Genomic DNA, 19,629 nt, shown 5'->3' on the forward strand with positions numbered 1-19,629 from the left:
GGGATCTCATTGTGCCTCCTCTCTTGTTCGTTCGTAGCTTACGCGAATACATCTTGCCATGTTTCTTTGCAGTTTTCTCGGAGCATCCCTCACAGTCATGCTCGCCTGTATCGGGGCCAGTCCAATCTAGAAGGTCATCATCACTAATAGCACGTCCTCTTAGGTATGTTGGCAAAACAGACGCACCGAGTCGGGGAGGCTATTGGTTCACATGATTAACTATCTATGGAGGATAAACCACTGGACGGCATAGATCAAATTTCGACTATAGTCCCGATCATCTAAAGTTCGAATCAATATATACGCTCTGCTTATATCTCGGAGTAGCATAGGGAGGACGAAGGGGGTCGGTGGGTGACCTATTACGCGTTCCGCTGATCCTTACACTGACTTATCTCTGCCTAGGCCCTATGTCACGACCGAGGACATGGCCTATACGCGCATAGCTCTAGGTTAGGTATTCCAAGATGATGATGATGAAGGGGCCATCTTCGTGGCTGTGGTCTGGCCTCAACTTATGGTATCGTTCCGTGGCAATGCCTCGTCCCTGGCGCGCTTGCGTTGTGAGTCTCTTGCCGACAACACGCAGGCGACCCATAGTAGTATATCGAAAACCGGGCCTCTATAGCAATCTTCTGTGTTGAGGCAGAAGGTGCCGAGGCATGTGTATTGACATCGGTGGTATATTCGCCGGATAGCGGTCTGACCAGCAGAGTGAATAGTATTTGGCAGAAAAGAAAAGGAATCGGTTTATGTGGGATTCGGATGAGGGACTTCACTGGGAGTCTAGGACTTATAGTCGGATCACGTAAGATGTGGCCGCAGTTGAACCCTAGTTGAACCTCAGTTGAACCCCTATCGCTGCCAAGAAAACAAAACGTAAGCCTTGCTCAATCGAAGCGGCTTGTCTAGCTCGGTTCTTCGTGCTTTAAGGGTGATTGGGATACTTGATTGAGCTATTTCTTTTAGGTATATATCAATTTACATTAGCTTTCCACAACCTATCAGGGAATTGTAATCCGTATCTCGGTTTGTTCCTAACCCTAATCAAAATATATAAGTAGCACTGTAGACAAATACATTTCCAATGGCATCCGGGGGCACACTAATCGGCTTTGGCTGGGTCGTACCAACCTTACCAACAAACCCAACCCCCCTATAGATTATTCGTAAATCTACCAGAAAGTGGCCGTTTATACTGTACCTGCTTAGATACAGTTATGCGAAGCTCTGTCTGGCCATTCCTACGAAGCGGGTGGCAGGATGACTAATCAAACTCTAGCCCCAACCCACTGGACACAAGAAGAATGCGGTCGCGTTTCTTTGCTTCAATCCATCCAGGGGTCGACGGAACACTCACCGCATCATCAATTTCCATAACTCAGAAAGTAGGGATGAAAATCAGCCTGATGAGATAGTTTCTCTACCCTTGGAGCCTTTGGCCAATTGGTCTCACCAGAAATATGGCAAACCGATTTGCGGAACCGAATTCATCACCAAGTATTACGCACAGCCCTTTCCTTGATGGGGAGCCAGTCCAGTGAGTAACTCGTTTTCATTGATTAAACCAGTTGGGATTTGCAATATGCGCCCACGAGCAAATTGTACCGCCCGCAATAATTATCAGCCCCGCATCACGTTGAATAGGCAAGACAGGCTCATCGTAAATCTCGTTTGTGGTGGTGAAGATACTCAAAACAAGGTTAATGACTCTGTCTCAGTGGAAATTGGTATAAAGGCCTACTTTCCAAATTCTAGCTATCGGTACTTTCCCCGACGAACACGAAGATCATGGATGGCCCCGACCATGAGCCCGATACAAAGATCAGAACATTCCAAGACCCGCTGTATCCATCGATAGAAGACCAAGACTTGTTCTCCATTCATGTAGCGCAACAGGCCGCGGAGGAATGGCCGGTGAGTGCGTCCTGAGATTCCGCAGACCTATGCTAATTTGCCAATCATAGCCGGCCGAGTTTACAATGCCCCAAAGTACCCTGCCCCAGGGTGTCAATGAATCTATTCACCCGCTACATGGTGTACCAAGCCAGGTTAATCCCCCTGGAGCTCAGATTGCGCATCAGGTTGCAGGAACTTTGAGTCAGTACTCCATGCTATGGGAGACTTACAATACAAAAAAGGCTCAGAGCGAACGCCTTGAAAAAGAAAATGAAGAGCTACGCGTCGCCAATTTTACCTTGGTGGAAGAGCAGGAGCTCTTAGAGCGCCGTCACGTTGATCAAGAGGCTCTAATAGCCTACTATGGGCAAATTTTTGATCAGGTGCGTCACGGAATCGTGGGTTTAATAAAGGACTGGGAAGGCTCCTCTACCGAGACCACTTCGGAGGAGGTTGAGACAATTGACGAGAATGGAACCTGGGACCCGTGAATACTCTGCTACTACCACGTGTCCCCAAAGGTGTCGCCACCTACTCTCTACCCTGTCCATAATCCCTCTGAACAGATATGCATCAAATATGGGATTTATCTCTTTGCTCGATATTAAACCATAAACAGAAAGCGTAAATGATGCGGATAGTGCCGAATAATGGCTGGAAAAAGAAATCCAATATGCAATGGAAAAATACAGTAAGCTCTTGAGCTCCCAGGAGCAGGAAAAAAAGAATGAGAGAGGATCAAAAAATTGCGATATATTTAAATCTGCGTATCTCCAGACACTTTATTTCCAGGCTGTTGACACCACCCAAAATGGAATTTCTAGAGCTTGTGCATTGCATTTTGGACACAATAATCCTTGCGATTACGTTTTTGCGTCTCACTTTATATAGGCACGCATTTCCAAGTTTGCGAGTATACCGATCAATAGACCTCAGCATTTTCATAATCACGTTTTCTTGTCTTCTGGCACTAGGGGTGCTAGACTGGCGACGGGAAAGTGAAAAAGGTCTGGCAAGCTCAATCTGTGTCCTCCTCGAACAATTGCTTACATATAAACTTGTTATCTTAGTTCAACTTCACTTGATAGAGTTTATCGCCATATTTGCACCTTTCGCCGAGGTAGGCTAATTGAGAAGCACTGTTAAACTGCTCTCACTAAACCGCAATTTTTCAGTTCCTCCGATTATTCAAGCTTCTTGATCATGTTTCACACTTGTTACAGAGATTGTGCATCGCCATAGTAGCAGCCGGAAGCCTAATCAAAATTCTACTCATTTTTTTGAGTATACGCTGTCTTTCACCTCTTCAATTTGGGATAGCGGTACTCCTCATCGTCGAGTATTTTTGTATCGCTGCTGGTTGCTATTGGCTAGCCCGAATATCGAAGCCAGGGCATTTGGGCCAACTCAAATTACAAAAACGCTCATATCACGCATTTACAATATTAGCCGTGCTATTTTGTGTCGCTATGCCAGGGGTCTTCTTGCACACTTGGCGATTGTCACTTGAGGTAACAAGATATCCTTTCGTCAAAGAGTCATATTGACTGACCTAAGATCTAGGGTCAACTTTTGATATCGAATATCTGGTCGCTTCACCATGTCTTTTATAAGAAAGAAAAATGCTGTGCCAGAGAAGAGCCACCGCTCATAGTCTATCATGAGAGCCGAATTCCCGCCAATCAAGACATTTCTCCTTTCCACGGCACAACCCGCGATAATGAGTCTTCACCATGAGCTGAGATATCAGTGATGGATATTGTACTTTGAAAATATTCTTCTTGCTCCTATATATGCTGCAATATTGTTATCATGCTTCTTTTTCAGGTTCGACTGGTGTCTACTCTGAGATCGGTGACACTAGCTTCGGCTCTTTCACTATTGTTTTCAACTTTCGCTAGTGTGAGAATACTTATGTCCAGATCACTTGGCAACTGGCATCGTGCTATAGCATTCGTTTAGCCAGTATAGCAATCCGATGCCTTACCATAACGAGTCTCACAAATAGGCCTCGCTTAACCCCGCCCGCACAAACCCGACCCAAACCCGCCGTCGGCAAGGTATATCCATGAGGTTCCGACAGTTTCAAAGTCATGTGCTACACTACAAAAGAAGCATTGCAGCCGGAAAGGCAACTAGGCCGCGCCTGCCATCAACGGCATTGTACTCCTACATATGCACATACACACGCGATTAACTTTGCTTAGCGTGCACTAAATTCCAACGCATAGGAGGTATCGAGATCTTTGGAGACTGAACTCTTCACGTGTGCATTTAGCACTTACTTTTTAAAAGCCTATTTAGAGCTTCTGTCGTGCTTTGCACTGTTGACACCAGGTTGCATTTACTTAGGTAGATATATTCTAGGTTTAAAATATCTCTGGCCCGGTATAATAAGATAGGGCATTCATTGAAAATAACACAACGCCCCTTCACCGACAGATCGAGTAAAGCTTCTATAGTTCCATTTCTTATCCTATAAACTCTGGAAAATCTCATGTACAGTATATCATCATTAACAGTGACACTGTACGAAAATATGCATGCATTGAATATCAGACTCTCCTGGCTACTTAAGGTCGCAATCTTGTATAGCACTAGATCAATAACTAAAACCTTGTTGGAATTTCCTCATAATTGATGAATTCTGAGGATTGGTCAAGCATTCAGTTATAAAAAGACCATAAAAATTTATAAAAATGAGGCGAAGGAATAATCTCATACATCATACCGTTATGTCTCAGGCTCAAAGGCTCTCGACATGGCGTAGCTTACCACTAAACTGAGTCATTTTTAAGTGATATTGGTAATTGTGACTCAAATTTTTGATCAGCAATTTGATCAGCAAGGGTACGTTCTTTCCTCATTATTAGTTGAATATATGGCAAGGTTTATCAGAGATAAATAAGAAACAGTATCCAGATCTACTGAACAGTAGGTGAAAGTTACCGGTCAACATTCCATAGAGATTATTAAGACTATTTTGTTCAAGTCTTCACGTCTTCACGAAGCCCAAAGTTCTAATGACATTATGGATTCTTCAAAACGAAAGCAATCGTTTTGTGAAGATAACAATTCCAAGAAGCCTTGCATAGACTTCCTCCACAAACATCTTGTTACTCAAGAGCCAGGTAAGCTTAACCTGACTACGCATAAATGATGTGGAGTCTAACCGAAGGGTCTCACTAACAACACGCCTCCTATGATAGAACTGGATCACCCGAGGAAAAAAGGTCCCTCTCTGGATCCTCAAGCAGTTTACCTTGTCGAGCTATACAAAACTTTATGGGGATCTTACAATAGAGAATTTGACAGAACTCGGCAACTGGAACAGGAATGGCAAACACTCCAGAGCTCGAATAAGTTGCTTACAATGAACAATGGGCAACTACAGTTCATTTGTGCCACGAGAGATGAAGAAATTCGTGATTGCCACCAAGATTTACAGTCGGTCCGAGAAGATTTGCTAGATATCATCCAGAAAACACGCAAACACCATGTATTCCTATCTTCAAAATAGCATTTAGATATACGACATCAAAGTGTTTTGTGTAACTAATGTGTTAGATCTTAAAGAGACGGGATTAAATTTTGCGCGTCACTCATAACCTTCAAGCTTCCATACCGTTTTCGACGCGCGGCTCAATTATCTACCTAAATAAGGCTAGTTATTAAACCCTCGGATGATGTTTTGCACAAAGAAACCGGGATCAAGCACAGGAATAGTCAGAGTAGGACGACTGCACAAAGCAGGAGCGATATCTCCCGTGACGAAGGCAGAGGTATATTCTTGACGTGGATATATGAGCAATTGAAAGCGACGCTGCTCGTAGCCTTTGATGTGATCGTCGCGCCGAGAAATAATATCTTGTATCTGGCCTCTCACTCGATTTATATTACCAAGTATGGTTTCGAAACGCGGGACAAAAAAGAGGAACTGCTCTGTCACAACATTTGCCCCATTGAGTTTACAAAGTCGAAATTCCAGCCAATGTACCTGTTCCAAGACAAGAAAAGTAGACATGTAGAGAAAGATGTCATCTGCAGATGTCCCATAGGATAATGGATCTGGTCCTGGCCAGCTGAAGCCACACTCGCTTTCAAAGCTAGGATAGAAAATAAACTCGATAAAAGGCGGTCGTTCTGCTCCTTGAGGGACTTTTTCGTAGGACAAAGTATTCGGGAAGTCTTGCCCGGAGGCTAAACAAGAAGGTAGCGCTGAAACATCGGCAAAATCGTTCCAAATTTCTTCCAGGTCAATATCTGGGTAACCTTCTAAATAGTGTAATTGTGAGCATGTAAGGTTCCTAGGTCCATTGAATTTTTACTGACCAAGCTCAGTAAGCTTTTGCATTGTAGGAAGCTCGTATTCATGCCACTGCTAGAGAGCTCAAAGAAGGCCGCAAGCTTTGGAAACAAAAACAATGATTGTTCATAAGAGGTGGGACGGATTCTCGTTCTGATTTAAGAAGAAAAGTTTGCGGGTTGTCATGGCCCGGAACTATTTCCAGTTTTAGTGAACTTGATTAGTCAAGTACGCAAATCGCCAGAGAAGTATATTAAGCTGGTCTTGTTCGCCATACATAAATGCAAATAAACAAAATCAGAATTGTTACAATAAGTCTTATTACCTGCTCAGAAAAAAATAGCAGACATTAATTCATCAGGCATGAAGAGATTTTGTCATTTAAGCGAAACATTACCCTTAGATTGCCACCAAAAATGTTAATGTTTCATGAGTGCCAATGCGAGATGGAGCCTTCCACCAACAGTGATTTTCTGGACTCTACTCGGGCCTGCAAAGCAGTTGAATATAGTTACATCAATTACTTTGCTAAGAGAAGATTATTCTGCCAATTGATTTGGAGAGCTTGTACAGCAGCTTTTGAATGTGTAATTGATATGATAAGCAACCTGCACAGGAAGATGGACACGGGAGTGTTTCCATGAGCTTTGAATGTTATTATGAATCTTACTCAATATAAAAAATAATCCGCAAGCGAAGTCATTTTCCCGGGCTTGTGAGCACTTCCCGAATCCACTCGCTTCCTTGCACGTACAGTGCTACGCAAAATGAAGAGTCGATTCACCGGGAGATCTTGGGAAATTAATTCGCCAAACGAAAAGAGATCAGGCAACCAAAGCATGATGAAGCTAATATTCAAAATTCGTTGTCCAAAGCCCCGGCACAAAACTCTCAGTTAAGCTAGAATGAAGGTCTCATAATTTAATCATTCGTACGGCGAGTCCATTAATCCACTTTCTGGGCATATAGAAAGAAAATTGAAGCCGTTTGCTTGAAACAAATCCCAGCGGGGAGGATTCATGACGTCGCCAACACAGAAGTTCCGATCCCTTGTATTGCCACTGAAAGGGTCACGACAGGCCTTCCCAGTACAAATCCGGTCGCCACATTTACGGTGCATCGAAAATTGTTGATTTTGGTACCGATCTTCGAATGAGAAATCACCAAAGGCTAGAACCTGCAAGGCCGGTAAACCGTTGGGCCCGAATGCCCAATCAGCAAACTTCACAAACTCTTCTGCTTCTGATATTGAAGCAGAGGGTCTATTTGATATGCCGAAGTTATCCATTGGTTCGACAAGTGAGTCAGGTAAATGATCATCAAATCCGATTGAGAGATTTCTTGCACTTGTACCACAATATGTGGGCTGAAAGCTCTCGATTGGAGAAGTTCCATTTGAGACACTTTGATATTTTTTGGACAGATGGGTATGAATTTCGGCTTGAATGTTCCGGTGCGCTTTTTCAGATCCACTAAACCTGAAATGTAGGATTTGAAGGGCTGAAGTTCTGGCCATGGGCTCGAGTCGGGATCGCTGCTTAAGTTAGCAATTTCTCATGAGTAACAAACAAGCAACCTACAAGAGCAGAGGGCTCAGTGCATAACGCTAGAGCAGTTAGCTGGTAAGGTCTGATAATCCAGGGCATCAAGTAGAGCCATTCTGGTGTTTTGTCTCTGATATCTTCAAATAACCCTTCTTCATCAATAGGGAGAAGGCCACGCTCGTGATAAGCGAAGCTCTCCAATGTCGATCGATGCTTTTCAATTGCCAGTTGTATCTGTGATGTGTTTGAAAAAGCCGATAGCCTTAAATGAAGATGTTTTAGATTGTCGAGTGAAAGTAGGAAGTCCACTAAGGGGCTCACATCACGATTTCCGTTATGGGTGTGGAGAAGGCCGTCGGAGCAGAACTCAAAATGTCGAAGCCGCGGGATGATTTGGGAGCGGGAAAAAGAGCCTAAGAACGCAAGTTGACCTGCGCAGTCCCGTAAAATGAGTGACTGGAGGGAAATAAAGAATGAAGCTTCCTTTGGCCTCAGCTGCCGAGGCAAGAAGGCCTTGGATAAAGCTAATGTACGCAGAGAGGGAAATTGAATTGACGCGTAATCGGATCCGTTACACGGCTTAGAATCGGTCAACGTCACTCCGAAAATAAATTGGTAGAAGTCTTCAGTAGCCACAGGAGCAATGAAGCCAATGGATAAAGCGACGAGTTGTGCCCGATTCCTAAGAATGCACGACCGCAAAATGTCAACCTCAACATGTTGCTGGATCCCTTCCCATTCCAGAGACTTGAGACTCGATAACCCACATAGACCACCCAAACAGTTCCCTGAGTGGGGGCAAGAGCCGTCTGTAGCCAAAGAAATATGATGAAGGCCCTTCTGATGTCTGTCAATGTAGCCACCCGAATCCAAAAAACCAGGAGGGACGCAGGCGCCTAACCTCCACCTAAGCCTGTAATTGAGCGAGATGGTAGATAATATTGGGAGACACAACTTACTGCAGCGAACGGAGATGATTTGTCTTCAGGCGAGCTTGTACTAATTGCAGCTGACGCGATATGTCATCCAAAAACTGTTCATGCGCTTTGCCCTCGTTGGAAGTCCCCAGGGTCCCCAGGGTGCTGACGCTATTCACGTTTGCGGAAGAACGAAAAACATTGAAGTATGCGCAGCGGTTGAATCGAGAAAGCACAATGGGCGCATGAATACTCAATTCTCGTACATATTGAAGATAGCAGGAATCTTGGGAGAATCGATGTAGATGAAAGAAAGTATCAATATCGATGACATTGAGCGCGAATTCGCTTGCCGCACGAAACTTGACTGTACGGTAAAGCAGCGGGATAAACAATGAATGAAGCCTCGAGGACACCTGGCTTAGAGAGCGAACCGCTTGTGGAGGTAACTATTACTTGATCAGTCTTCTGGCAAGCATCCAAGAGTGAACGACATACCCAATCTGCAATAGCCCAAAAAACCTCGACCGGTAGAGACTCCATACCAATGTCAAATTCCGAGAACTAAGTGTGCGAAATATAGAACTTATCGTGATTCTCAGTAACTTGCAAGAAAAGCCTTGGAAATTCTGCTCCTAAAATACTCGTAGAACGTCTTTTTACTTCAAAAGCCCAAAAGGCAAAGGTTGACTGGGTTTAAAACATCAAGATGTTACGAGGAAACGGCTGGGCATAATATCCGGTTTCCAATTCACTCATACTAAAAGCTGAAATAGGTAGATCACTCGTCATCTACCATGAAATCAGAATCACATGAGTCAGGTGAATACACTTTTTATCAAAATGTATTATGCGAACTCACCATCTATTTCTGATATTAATCTAATTGATGTCATAAAGATCAGTAACTCAATAGTATGAATATCATAGACTCAATTATTTTAAGATTCCTAGCCCGGGCTAGGTCGTAGACACAAAGGCTTTGCATATGCCCTAGATCAATTAGCTATTTTGCCAACCACTCGATAGATAACTCTACTGTATGTGCCGTGAATAGAGCGTGGGTGGAGTTTATCTACAGAAAGGTCCAAGCAGAAGAATAAGGCTGAATTAACGATTAACAAAATAAAAAATATCCATTCGAAGAGCTCTTTTTATAAAAGCCCGGTATGATACACAGAGATTTTTGATTCTCAATGGTTCTACCAAGATGAGATGGCTCCTAGGCACCAGATTGTGGGTTTCTGCAAGGTAACTGATTACTCCTGCCTTGATCTGATAACAATGACAATACTTAGTCAGTAAAAACTCCAGATGCAGATTCAGCGGCTGTAAACTGGAACGAAAAAGCTACAAGAAACTCTCGACTTACGACCAAAAAGTCAATGAAACACTTGGGGATCCCATCTCCAGCCATTCCAACGGAGTAAAAGTCTTGCGATGTATGCGGTGCCATGGAAATCGGTCAGAATCCTATCATCATAATCATCGGCTAGATCCTATACGATACCCCGTCGCCGGAATTTGCTCGCGCAGAAGGACAGGCTGCGCTGCAGCTAAAATGGAATCTGAAGTGTTTGAAGCTTTTGGAGGAAGAGGTTGCTTTGTCCATGAGTTACCGGCAGATCGGTAGTGGAGTCACTGATGCTCTTGTGGAGTAAATAGCTCTTGTATGTCCCAAGAATATGCAATAGTGTAGGAGTATACATACAGGTATTTAAATACAAGCTTATTCACACAGTCACGTCTGTTTGCATTTAGCTTGTCCTCTCTTCTCAGTCATATGCGGTGCAGATTACCAATGTATTTAATGTCTATGCAGGGTAACACGGCTGACTCACTGGGAGCCGATGGCTAAAACTGGAAGATAGCAGACCAGACGAAGCGTGCCAATTCAAAGTTTCATTTACACCAGGACGTTCCAATTTGCAGATTAATTTTGGCACTAGCGGTTAAGAACTTTGTTCCAGTCATTCCTAAATCTTGAAAAATAAATTGACCCTCGAGTTCGATTTTCATTTACCCCTTGAGCAGGTAAAATCATTTGAATCAAAAATTGCAGTTAAAGCTGACATATAAAAATAAAAACAGAAGGCAAAATTGATCACTCTTGTTCAAAGTCGGAATTATTCATCCAAGCATTGGCCTATTACCGCTCAGCCAGGCTGTACCATCATCAAGAATCTATCATAACATGCAATATGTCTCTGGAATAGGTCATCGCATTATAAACCAGGACCAAGTGCATCGCATATAGACTGGGCCGCCAACCAGTGATCACGCGCATCCTTTCGAGTGGTCTAATCAAGAAGAGAATAGCAACGAGAGCATTATAGGTGGCGACTTTACCAAACTCAAAGGCGAGTGGCGAAAACGAAAATGGCAGCTCTGATAGTGCGTGTATTACAGGAATCAACATCAATAATCCCAGGGACGCGCAATGAAAGGGAAACCTTTCCCTAATCGCCGGTGCGTTGGAATCGACGGCGATCAGATCCACCAAGAAACCAACGGTTACCAATGTCAGCGCCGAAAGATAACCAAATTGAACGGAAGGCTGGGCCGCAAATTGAAGAACGACGAAAGGAACAGTGGTTGCGCTAATCAAGACCAAGGTTCCAATAAACTCAAGGTTTTGCCAACCAGTAATACTGCATTGCGTAGCAGCGCTTATGGTACGATAGAGAAGACTCGAAATGCACCAGAATATCACGCTGGCGCAAAAGAAAAGCACAGCAATAGAATTGAGAATAGCGTTGGGAGTGGATGGAAAGTGGAAGAGAAAAAGGTGAAGCACAAAGAGGACAAAGTAAGAAGCACCAAAGAGATGAATGACCGTGATCACAGCGCAATCACGCAGCTTTTCGGTCTGTTGAGTAGCCATTGCTATCGAGTTTTGTTTCTACTGTCGAACAATACTCTGGGATTGTACTTCTTATACGGAAAATAATAGCAAGATAATAGCCAAAAAGGCCGAGACTGAAATTAGAACTATGACACTCAATTTTATGAGACACACTATGAAAGACGGATATATTAGGCGAAAAGCAATAATACTAAACTGTTGACCTTTGTGGAGCAGATGGTTTACAAATATTTCAGAATGGTTAAATTCGATAAGTTTATGGCTTCTCTGATCAATCACTCAACTTATCGTGGTTCGTCGATAATCCAAACCCAATTTGGATTTGATTAGCGCAATTTAATGATCTGCAAAAAGTAAAGAACCTGCAAACTATTCTGAAGGGGTGCGCAATGAGCTCCGGGAAAAAGTCATGCAGGTGGAACATGTTGCATGGCAATCCTCTTAGACAGTCAATTGAGCGGCACTTCTGGAATAAAATTTTTGTCTCCGCTGATCTCCGCATGACAGCCTTCTTAATCTGACGTTGGTTATTTTTTATGAGGAGGAAAACGTGAATACCAACACCGCGAACTCCGCTGAGAGCCTGAAATAAACACACCCGGCTTCATACAGTACTCGCTGTATAGAGCGAAGCTAGAATTTACACTGTCACATTTGGCCTCAAAGTGTTCATTACGCAGCTTGTGTAATGGTTCACGTAAGAAATATAGACCCGGAAAGGGGAGAACAATTTCGTCGCAGCCCTGTTGGCTAGATATCTAGCCCCACAGTGCGCATGTTTTGAGTGAACCTTTTCCGAGTAATCTTGTAAGTTAGTATTTACTACAGTACTTTTCGAAATCAGTTATACCTCCACTCTTACTATTTGATTCCCAGGCAATTATCGGGAGTGCGCTAGTTCCGGCATGGTAATGCCATGCTCGCTCCGCTTTCCAGACCGCTTCCTAGAATAGCCTCTGTATTTTACGATACGGAGACTTTGAAGAATGTTTACACGAAATTGTAACTACAACGGTCGTCTTTTGGTGGGTAGTGATTGATCTGCTCGGAGCTTCTCTAAGCACTACAACGTAATGTTAGAGGTCATAAGGAAGTTCCAGACTCCATGGCTCCAGAATTTTACCTCGCACATTTACCTGGCTAGCGCCCATCGTGAAATAAAAGGCCAATGATGAATATAGAGCTATATTATCACGCAATCTAAAAATTCTTCAAACAAGTCAACTTTACAGGATACTTTGAAGAACAGTCTCCGCGGGTGTTAGACCTGCCCACCTCCAGCAGCACTCCCAGAGCGTCTTCTGCATGCCAGGATCTTGACTAACCGGCGCTGCAGAATCCGTCTTTAGGCCGACATAGTATCCCCTTTTCCCCCTAAATGCCGGATCAACGCTCAGAACGGCCAGGTCTCGGCCAGCATCCTCCGTAGTGCGGAATGCTGTAGTGCAATACTTGAGGACCGGCATGAGAAGGTTGATTGTCCCCATCAGAACCCTGGCGGATTTCTTCTGCCCCGATTGAGCTCTTGAGGAAGGAAGACCGCCGGGGTCCATGGCTGTTACGGTAATGTGTGATAGCTCGGGGTCCTGTCAGAATATGTGAGTCAATTTCTTTAGGTGCTCAGAACAAGGTCGTGCGTACTTTCTGGAGTCGTTCGTTGAGGTCGTTTGCAAAAGTCACGTTTGCAAGTTTTGCTGTCGCGTATCTCTGGAATCCACGGTCATGCACAAGCTTCGCTAGGTCTGGCGTTGGCTTGACCAGCTCTTCAAAATCGTCAGTGAAGCATGGCCCAAGCGAAGACAAGGGGTTCGGTTTTTCGGCGTCATGAGTGACGGAGCCGAGCATGACGATGCGTCCGGATGTGGTGTCCATGCTACCGAGCAGCTTCAGGACCAGCAAGTAATGAGATAGGTGACAGACTTGGAAGGTAGCCTCGTAACTATCCGACGTAAACTTCTGCCCCGATTCGAGCGACCATGTGTAGGCGTTGCAGATAATCGCTGTGATGCGCGGAAGTTCCTTTGAGGTAATCCGGGTCGATAGCTTCTCAGCGAAGGACCTAACACTAGCTAGATCGCCGAGATCGAGAGCTTCCAGGTGGAATTTGGCTTTTGGGTACTTGTTCACCATGCTTAGAAGCTTGGCGGTGTTGGGGTCTTTTTCTGGAGATTGGTTTCGAACAGTGCCTACCAAGGTATGCTGAGGATACTTAGATAGGAAAGATTCAACAAAGCCAAGGGCCAGGGAGCCATTAGCTCCGGTGATGACAACTGTTCCACTCATGATAGGGGAAAATCTTGGATGGAGTCCTTGGGTGAATAATGCTGTGAGAAGCTCGCTGTTTATATAGATTGAAAACTTGGCTTAGTCGAATTAAAAATGCAGATAACTCCGATGCATTAACGCCGGCAGCAGGGAGACTTGCTCTGAAAAGTCCGGATCTATACCGAATCTGGGAGGCACAGGTCTTGGCGAAAGTTAAACTTCTCCCCACCTAGTTATCATCAGTCCTCTATCCTCTTCCCAAGAAATTTTGCTACTCAACTCACAGCAGACAAATTACCTCACCATGCCGTTGCAGGAACTGTAATTTATTATCACAGCTCCTGAAGCGGCATCATCAACCACATCACAGCAGAGAGTCGCTCGTTCGCACGCCGCGCGCTCCGCACACGCCCGGGTGCGGCGCCTCCGGACGTCACAATACCAGGCCCAGAGGAAGCGCGAATGGCTGAATGACGTAAGGTGCAAGTTAAACAGGGCAACTGATATCGTCACTGTACTTCCGGCTTCCCGGAAGGACCCATTTAATAGCTTCGCAAGACCCTTGAAGCCATTGGAGCAAATGCTATTTGATCACTGTATGTTTGACCGAAACACCAGCTTTGCTGCAAAGATAACAATCCCCAAAGATGTAACAGCCATAATCCCCCTAATGCGCTGCACCGAGCTCGCAATTGACTTCTCTCAACGCATGACAAGTGTATGGATACCGCATGCGCTGACGGAAGCAAGTCTGCTGGATATATTGTTTCTTGCGTCGTGTCGGAGTTTATCTGCGAGCTATCATCACCCAAAGCAAGAACAACAAAAAGAATTGTTCACGCGGTTGGGCTTCCAATATAAGCTCAAAAGCCTGCAGTCATTGAGAGACGCAATCTCAACGGAGACACCGGTCTATAGTGATTCGACTGTTGCAAAGGCGATAGTGCTAGCCTATGACGAGGTAATGCATCTCATGCGAATAAGTTGCAACGCTGACAGTCGGTAGTTATTTATCCATGATGAAATCATGTTGAAGCATCATGTCGACGGTGCTGTAAAGATGGTTGGCCTTAAAGGCGGCCCCCAGACGCTCGGTTTACATGGTCTGCTCGAGCACCTTCTTTCTAATCTACTGGCTAAGGTGATAGGTCATACTGGCATACAAGTTAAGATACCCTGGGATAATCAAGTCACTTCAAAATTGGGTCCTTAGCTTCGGGCACAGTTGGAAATACTCATTGTTGGAGGCAAAGTTTGGGATTTGTGTGTGCATGTTTTATTCATATCTTTGAAGCAATTACAGGACGCAAGCCCTTTCAATGCAAGATACTATAACGATGACTCACAATCATTACGATGACAGTACTGCTGGAATTACTGTATGAGGCGGCGAGCCGAACGGGTTAGCATAATCCGGAGTGATTTTCTGGCCATCAAGTACATACATAGCAAGAGTATGGCGGTATAGCTGATTTCGAAGATTACTGTATTATACAGCCATTCTAGATACAGGTTCGACCGATACACAGAAAAGCTCTTTCCTGGACCCGCCGCCAAGGCCTTAGAGCAGATAGTTTATTGGGCAAGCCGCATCATGGTAAGGGCCGCAGGATTAAGCCATCTTTTATAATACCGCCATATAGTACAGTGGCCGTTGAATTTATCAATTAACGGCCATAGGAATAAATGTAATTGCGCGTAGCAGAATACAGGAGCGTACTACAGCATTTACCTCGTACCAATCACTTTTTGAATCTGGCTTGCTGAATAATTTATCCGCGCTAAAGCCTTGGGTCCAGGGAAGGGTTCTTCTGTGTGTATTGTTCGAACCGATTTCGAGAATGGCTTTACCGAATGCAAAGTATAAGGACAAGCAGAGTAAAACGATGACTTTCTCAAGTGCGGTCAAGAGAGGAGAAGGAAATAGTACTCAGACTATCTTCGGATCCCCAAAGAAAACTTCTGACAAATATGAGGAAAGGCACATTTCCTGATAGATCAATGGTAAATACAGAAAAAATTGCTCCAATATATAAGCGGCGAGCGCGAGCTGAATGAAAGCATACAAAGCAATGAACTATCAAGCAAGCTTTTCCAGCTAAAATGTATCAAATACAGCAACAGCATATCACTATTGACCAAGTGAGCATAGCCGCAATAGAGAGGCTTACAGCAGACCAAGCCGCCAGAAACAGTCCACCAAGACTTGCATGCACCCCAAATGGCTGAAGAGTGCTTTGAATGGCAAAGAAAGTCACGAAGTAGATGACGGTTATGCAAGCTGACGCGACAATGAGGGCCATTGATGATATCTATATTTCATTAGTATACGTAGGCTTTAAGCAGTTTGGGATGTAAAATACAAAAGCAAAAAAAAATAGAATGAGATTGATTCTCCAGGTGAAAACCATCGACCCGATACCAAACATGATAGTTAGGATTGTCGCAAATGCTCCGACAATATAAGCCATGATGAACCAGCGAGTAACACCATGATAACCTTCAAGGGCTTTATTTCCGCCATCTGGTCGTTGATCCTTAATTCCTTTGGGCACAGTTGGTAGGATCTTCAATACATCGAATGTGAATTGAATGCTTGGGCGAGAACAATCTGTGACAGATGCCACGTTTTGCCCCTGGCAATAACCTAGGAGCCCGACAGTATAGAATGCGGGGAGAGCCAAATTTTGTTTAGCTGCATTTTGTAGTCCCTTACTGACGAGGTAATCTATATCGTTGGTGGAACCCTGGAATATGAGTGAACGGTTGAAATTCTCCTTTTTTGACTTTACAATGTAGGTTTAATATAGGCAAGGCTAGCTGAGGATATCCCAGATATGAGTAGAAAACGAGTGAAACTTACTTCAAGCTCTGAAAAGTGTGTCAAGTTAACCTTTAGATATAATAAGATTAGTCTCCCAGCGCTAAACTTATAGCACTTGCTAACCTTCAGAAAATAGAAACGCGATGTCGAGGACGCAGATGTGCATCCACCAAATAAAATACCAAGAGAGATGATGACTAAGAGCCAAAATAGTAACGCAAGTAATTTTCCTATGCGTTCTAGGTCTCGCATTCTCTGTAAATCAACTTCGAAGCACAATACATTTGGACTCAGGTGGCGGTGGCTATATATTGTTGAAAGAGTGAAAGTTATGAAAGGGAAAAGCCATCATTAAAACACCTGCTTGGGGAAGCATCGGCTATGGTCGAACATCAGGTTTATTATGTTCTTTTGGTTTAAAATTTTATATATTTACCATGTTCACTAGCGCGGCTTCATTCTATCTTGTGATTCTTTAGACCAGGCTTTGTATACGAGAGCCCTTCCAATACTTGATGTTGCCGATAGCATCCGAAGTCTGTCCCAGACAAATACAGTCGTTTTAGCAAGAAGTAAATCGTGCTTATCGAGCAAATCATCGCAGAGAGCTTCTGGTACTGTATCGGTGCTATTATGGCTTGTATCCCATCCCTACGATTTGAAGGGACATGGACATTTGCGAACAGCCTCAAGGTCCCGCGGATGTCTTGATCATTCGTTCGCTGCATTCAGCTGCATCAGCCATTTGCGATTTGGTTAGCGATTGGCATTGTATGATATACTCAATGAACTGTAGCTTTGAATGGGGTAGTATCGGTGCCATAGCAGACGTAATTCTCTAGCAATTCTTGATAATGATGTTGCGGAAAGATGGTGCTAGGGGAAAAGAATGTAGAGGTGCAGGATAGAGTTTGTGTATGATATACAAAAAGGCTATACAAAATGTAATTAAATCGACCAGGTATTGAGAAGGACATTCTGAAAATTAGATTACGGACTTGTCTTGATATAAATAGCGTAGTTTCAGGTGGGAGCCGAGACGCAATAGGAGTGTGTCCAGAGGAGAAGCTGCTTTCGTCTCTCACTGTATACTAGACAGTCGATAGTGAAGAGAGATGAAGAAATTGGCGGTATGGTGTCGAAGGGCCCAGGGAGTGGTCCCACGGTCCCTACAGAAACTCCGGAATAAAGAAAGGATTTTCGCATACAGTAGTTTTCGAATTCAGTTTGACCTAAAACTCTGTAAACTTGATTCTCGGAAAATAAATCCTAAATCTACAAATTCTGAATGGATGTTTTTATAAGCATTTTGGTCTCGATCGATTTCTACAATAGTCCATGTATTTAACAATACGTCTTTTGTACCATGAGTGGTGTATTTTACACAAAACTATTTCCTGTCCCAGGGAGTTGTAGAAAGCTAATCACAGCGTGCCATCAAGGCGGTTTACCATGACCGGCGAGTTCCCTTTCCTCTTTCTGTCTAGCCAATTTCAGTAGTTGTGCACTTCTAGCTAATTCATATCCTTGAAAGGGCGGTTCATGAGAAAAATTTCTTCACATCTGAACACAATTCAACAACGCAACATTGAGCAGAGTGCCCTAGGATAAAGTCAGGTTGTGTCATGTTAAGCATCTAAATCTTTTTGGACGCTGTTTACTTACCACGGGAGCATCTGTTTGACAACAATATGCTTGGTTGCTGCAGGCATCCCCAACGGACTGAACGAGGCAATTGAGAACACCGCTGCAACAGACCTGGCTGCCACCATTGTTGCAGTCACCACCGCTAGTAGGATTCGCTGTGTTGCACATAGCCGCGGGCACTAGGGAAATAACGAAGGCTAGTGGCAGCTTCATGACGGAATCTTGAACGGTGTATGATATACTTGGGTGCTCTGCTCTGCTGATTTATGATGATGGAGATAAAAGCTTCAATCCTTGCAAGAATGAGGGATTTAGGGATCGTCCTATATATATTGAAAAATCCCTGGTAGACGTGGAAACATGATTTCCTAGTAGGAAAAACGGGACCGTCATAATTCCAATGAAAAATCTTTGGAATCCTTGTCCAAAGTAAGGGGGAAATAGCGGTATGAGAAACACGACATTGCATTCAGTATTAGCTTGGGGGTGGAGCCCGACTAGATTTGACGCTAGCAACGAATGAGATGCGCCGCGGATAACAAGACTCATAGAGTAACATTCTTCCATACCAGGATAAGGTCAGGCTTCTGTGATGACTAGCGAGCGTACATGGGGGCGGAGAGCGGACAGACGATCTTGATAGATCGCCAGATCCACCAAGGGACTCCAGGGGATTCGACGTATCATTACAAATTGTTACAATACGTCATTAGATGTAAGGTATAGCGTTTTATGAATTTATTTTCCGGGAATCAAGTCTACAGTAAAGTGTGAGAGGTAAAATTGAATTCGAAAACTACTGTATCACGGTAAAACTGCCACCTTTAAAAGGTATTGGCGATCACCACCATAAATTACTGGATAAACCAGCAAGATAAAACCCAAGGAATCATCGTTCTTTCCAGATTTTTTTCCAGTGTGCGAGTACGGTTTTGACAGACAAACAAACTAAAAACATAGGCCGGGTCACCAAATAACCTATCGCTGATACTATTTGGAAGTAGATGGGATAGTTTTCATCCGAGCACATCTAAATCTGCCCCTCTCTTTTCTGAAAGGGTGGCATATCCTATCAAATGTAAAAAATGATCGCCTAGCCGCGATAGTGGTGCTCATGTATTATATCAACAAATCCACGACGAGAATATTGGCTCAGACACTTACGCTTTGTGCCTGGAACCACGCTAGTTCGTATTTTGCTAAGGCGTTAACATTCATTTTCAAAGACAGACCCCTTCATAATTTAAAGACCTCAAATTTACGTATAATGCTGTATACTAGGTGGGATTTCTGTCTAAATACACACCGATGAAAAGGAAACCGATATACATTTTCATAAATGCGGGAATCAAAAGCGAGGA

General features: G+C 43.9%; 4 protein-coding genes across 4 annotated transcripts; 1 reads left to right on the forward strand and 3 right to left on the reverse strand.

Moving 5' to 3' along the window:
• Positions 1–1,791: 1,791 nt before the first annotated feature.
• On the forward strand, positions 1,792–2,390 carry N7498_001670 (uncharacterized protein; the record flags this gene model as incomplete). The annotated part of the gene is made up of 2 exons (XM_058448732.1): positions 1,792–1,917; positions 1,968–2,390. 2 exons carry the CDS (start codon positions 1,792–1,794, stop codon positions 2,388–2,390), a joined length of 549 nt encoding a protein of 182 aa, XP_058311076.1.
• A 4,740-nt stretch (positions 2,391–7,130) lies between these two features.
• N7498_001671 (uncharacterized protein) lies at positions 7,131–9,209 on the reverse strand (the record flags this gene model as incomplete). Its single annotated transcript, XM_058448733.1, has 4 exons — positions 7,131–7,739; positions 7,786–8,662; positions 8,709–9,115; positions 9,165–9,209. The coding sequence occupies 4 exons, from the start codon at positions 9,207–9,209 to the stop codon at positions 7,131–7,133; spliced, it is 1,938 nt and encodes a 645-aa protein (XP_058311077.1).
• Positions 9,210–12,758: 3,549 nt separating this feature from the next.
• N7498_001672 (uncharacterized protein) lies at positions 12,759–13,815 on the reverse strand (the record flags this gene model as incomplete). Its single annotated transcript, XM_058448734.1, has 2 exons — positions 12,759–13,118; positions 13,174–13,815. 2 exons carry the CDS (start codon positions 13,813–13,815, stop codon positions 12,759–12,761), a joined length of 1,002 nt encoding a protein of 333 aa, XP_058311078.1.
• Positions 13,816–18,178: 4,363 nt separating this feature from the next.
• On the reverse strand, positions 18,179–18,481 carry N7498_001673 (uncharacterized protein; the record flags this gene model as incomplete). Its single annotated transcript, XM_058448735.1, has 2 exons — positions 18,179–18,223; positions 18,287–18,481. 2 exons carry the CDS (start codon positions 18,479–18,481, stop codon positions 18,179–18,181), a joined length of 240 nt encoding a protein of 79 aa, XP_058311079.1.
• Between the last annotated feature and the right edge of the window lie 1,148 nt (positions 18,482–19,629).

The sequence above is a fragment of the Penicillium cinerascens genome (genome assembly GCF_028974065.1).
Source record: "Penicillium cinerascens strain IBT 15544 chromosome Unknown contig_1_segment0_segment0, whole genome shotgun sequence".
NCBI lineage: Eukaryota > Fungi > Ascomycota > Eurotiomycetes > Eurotiales > Aspergillaceae > Penicillium > Penicillium cinerascens.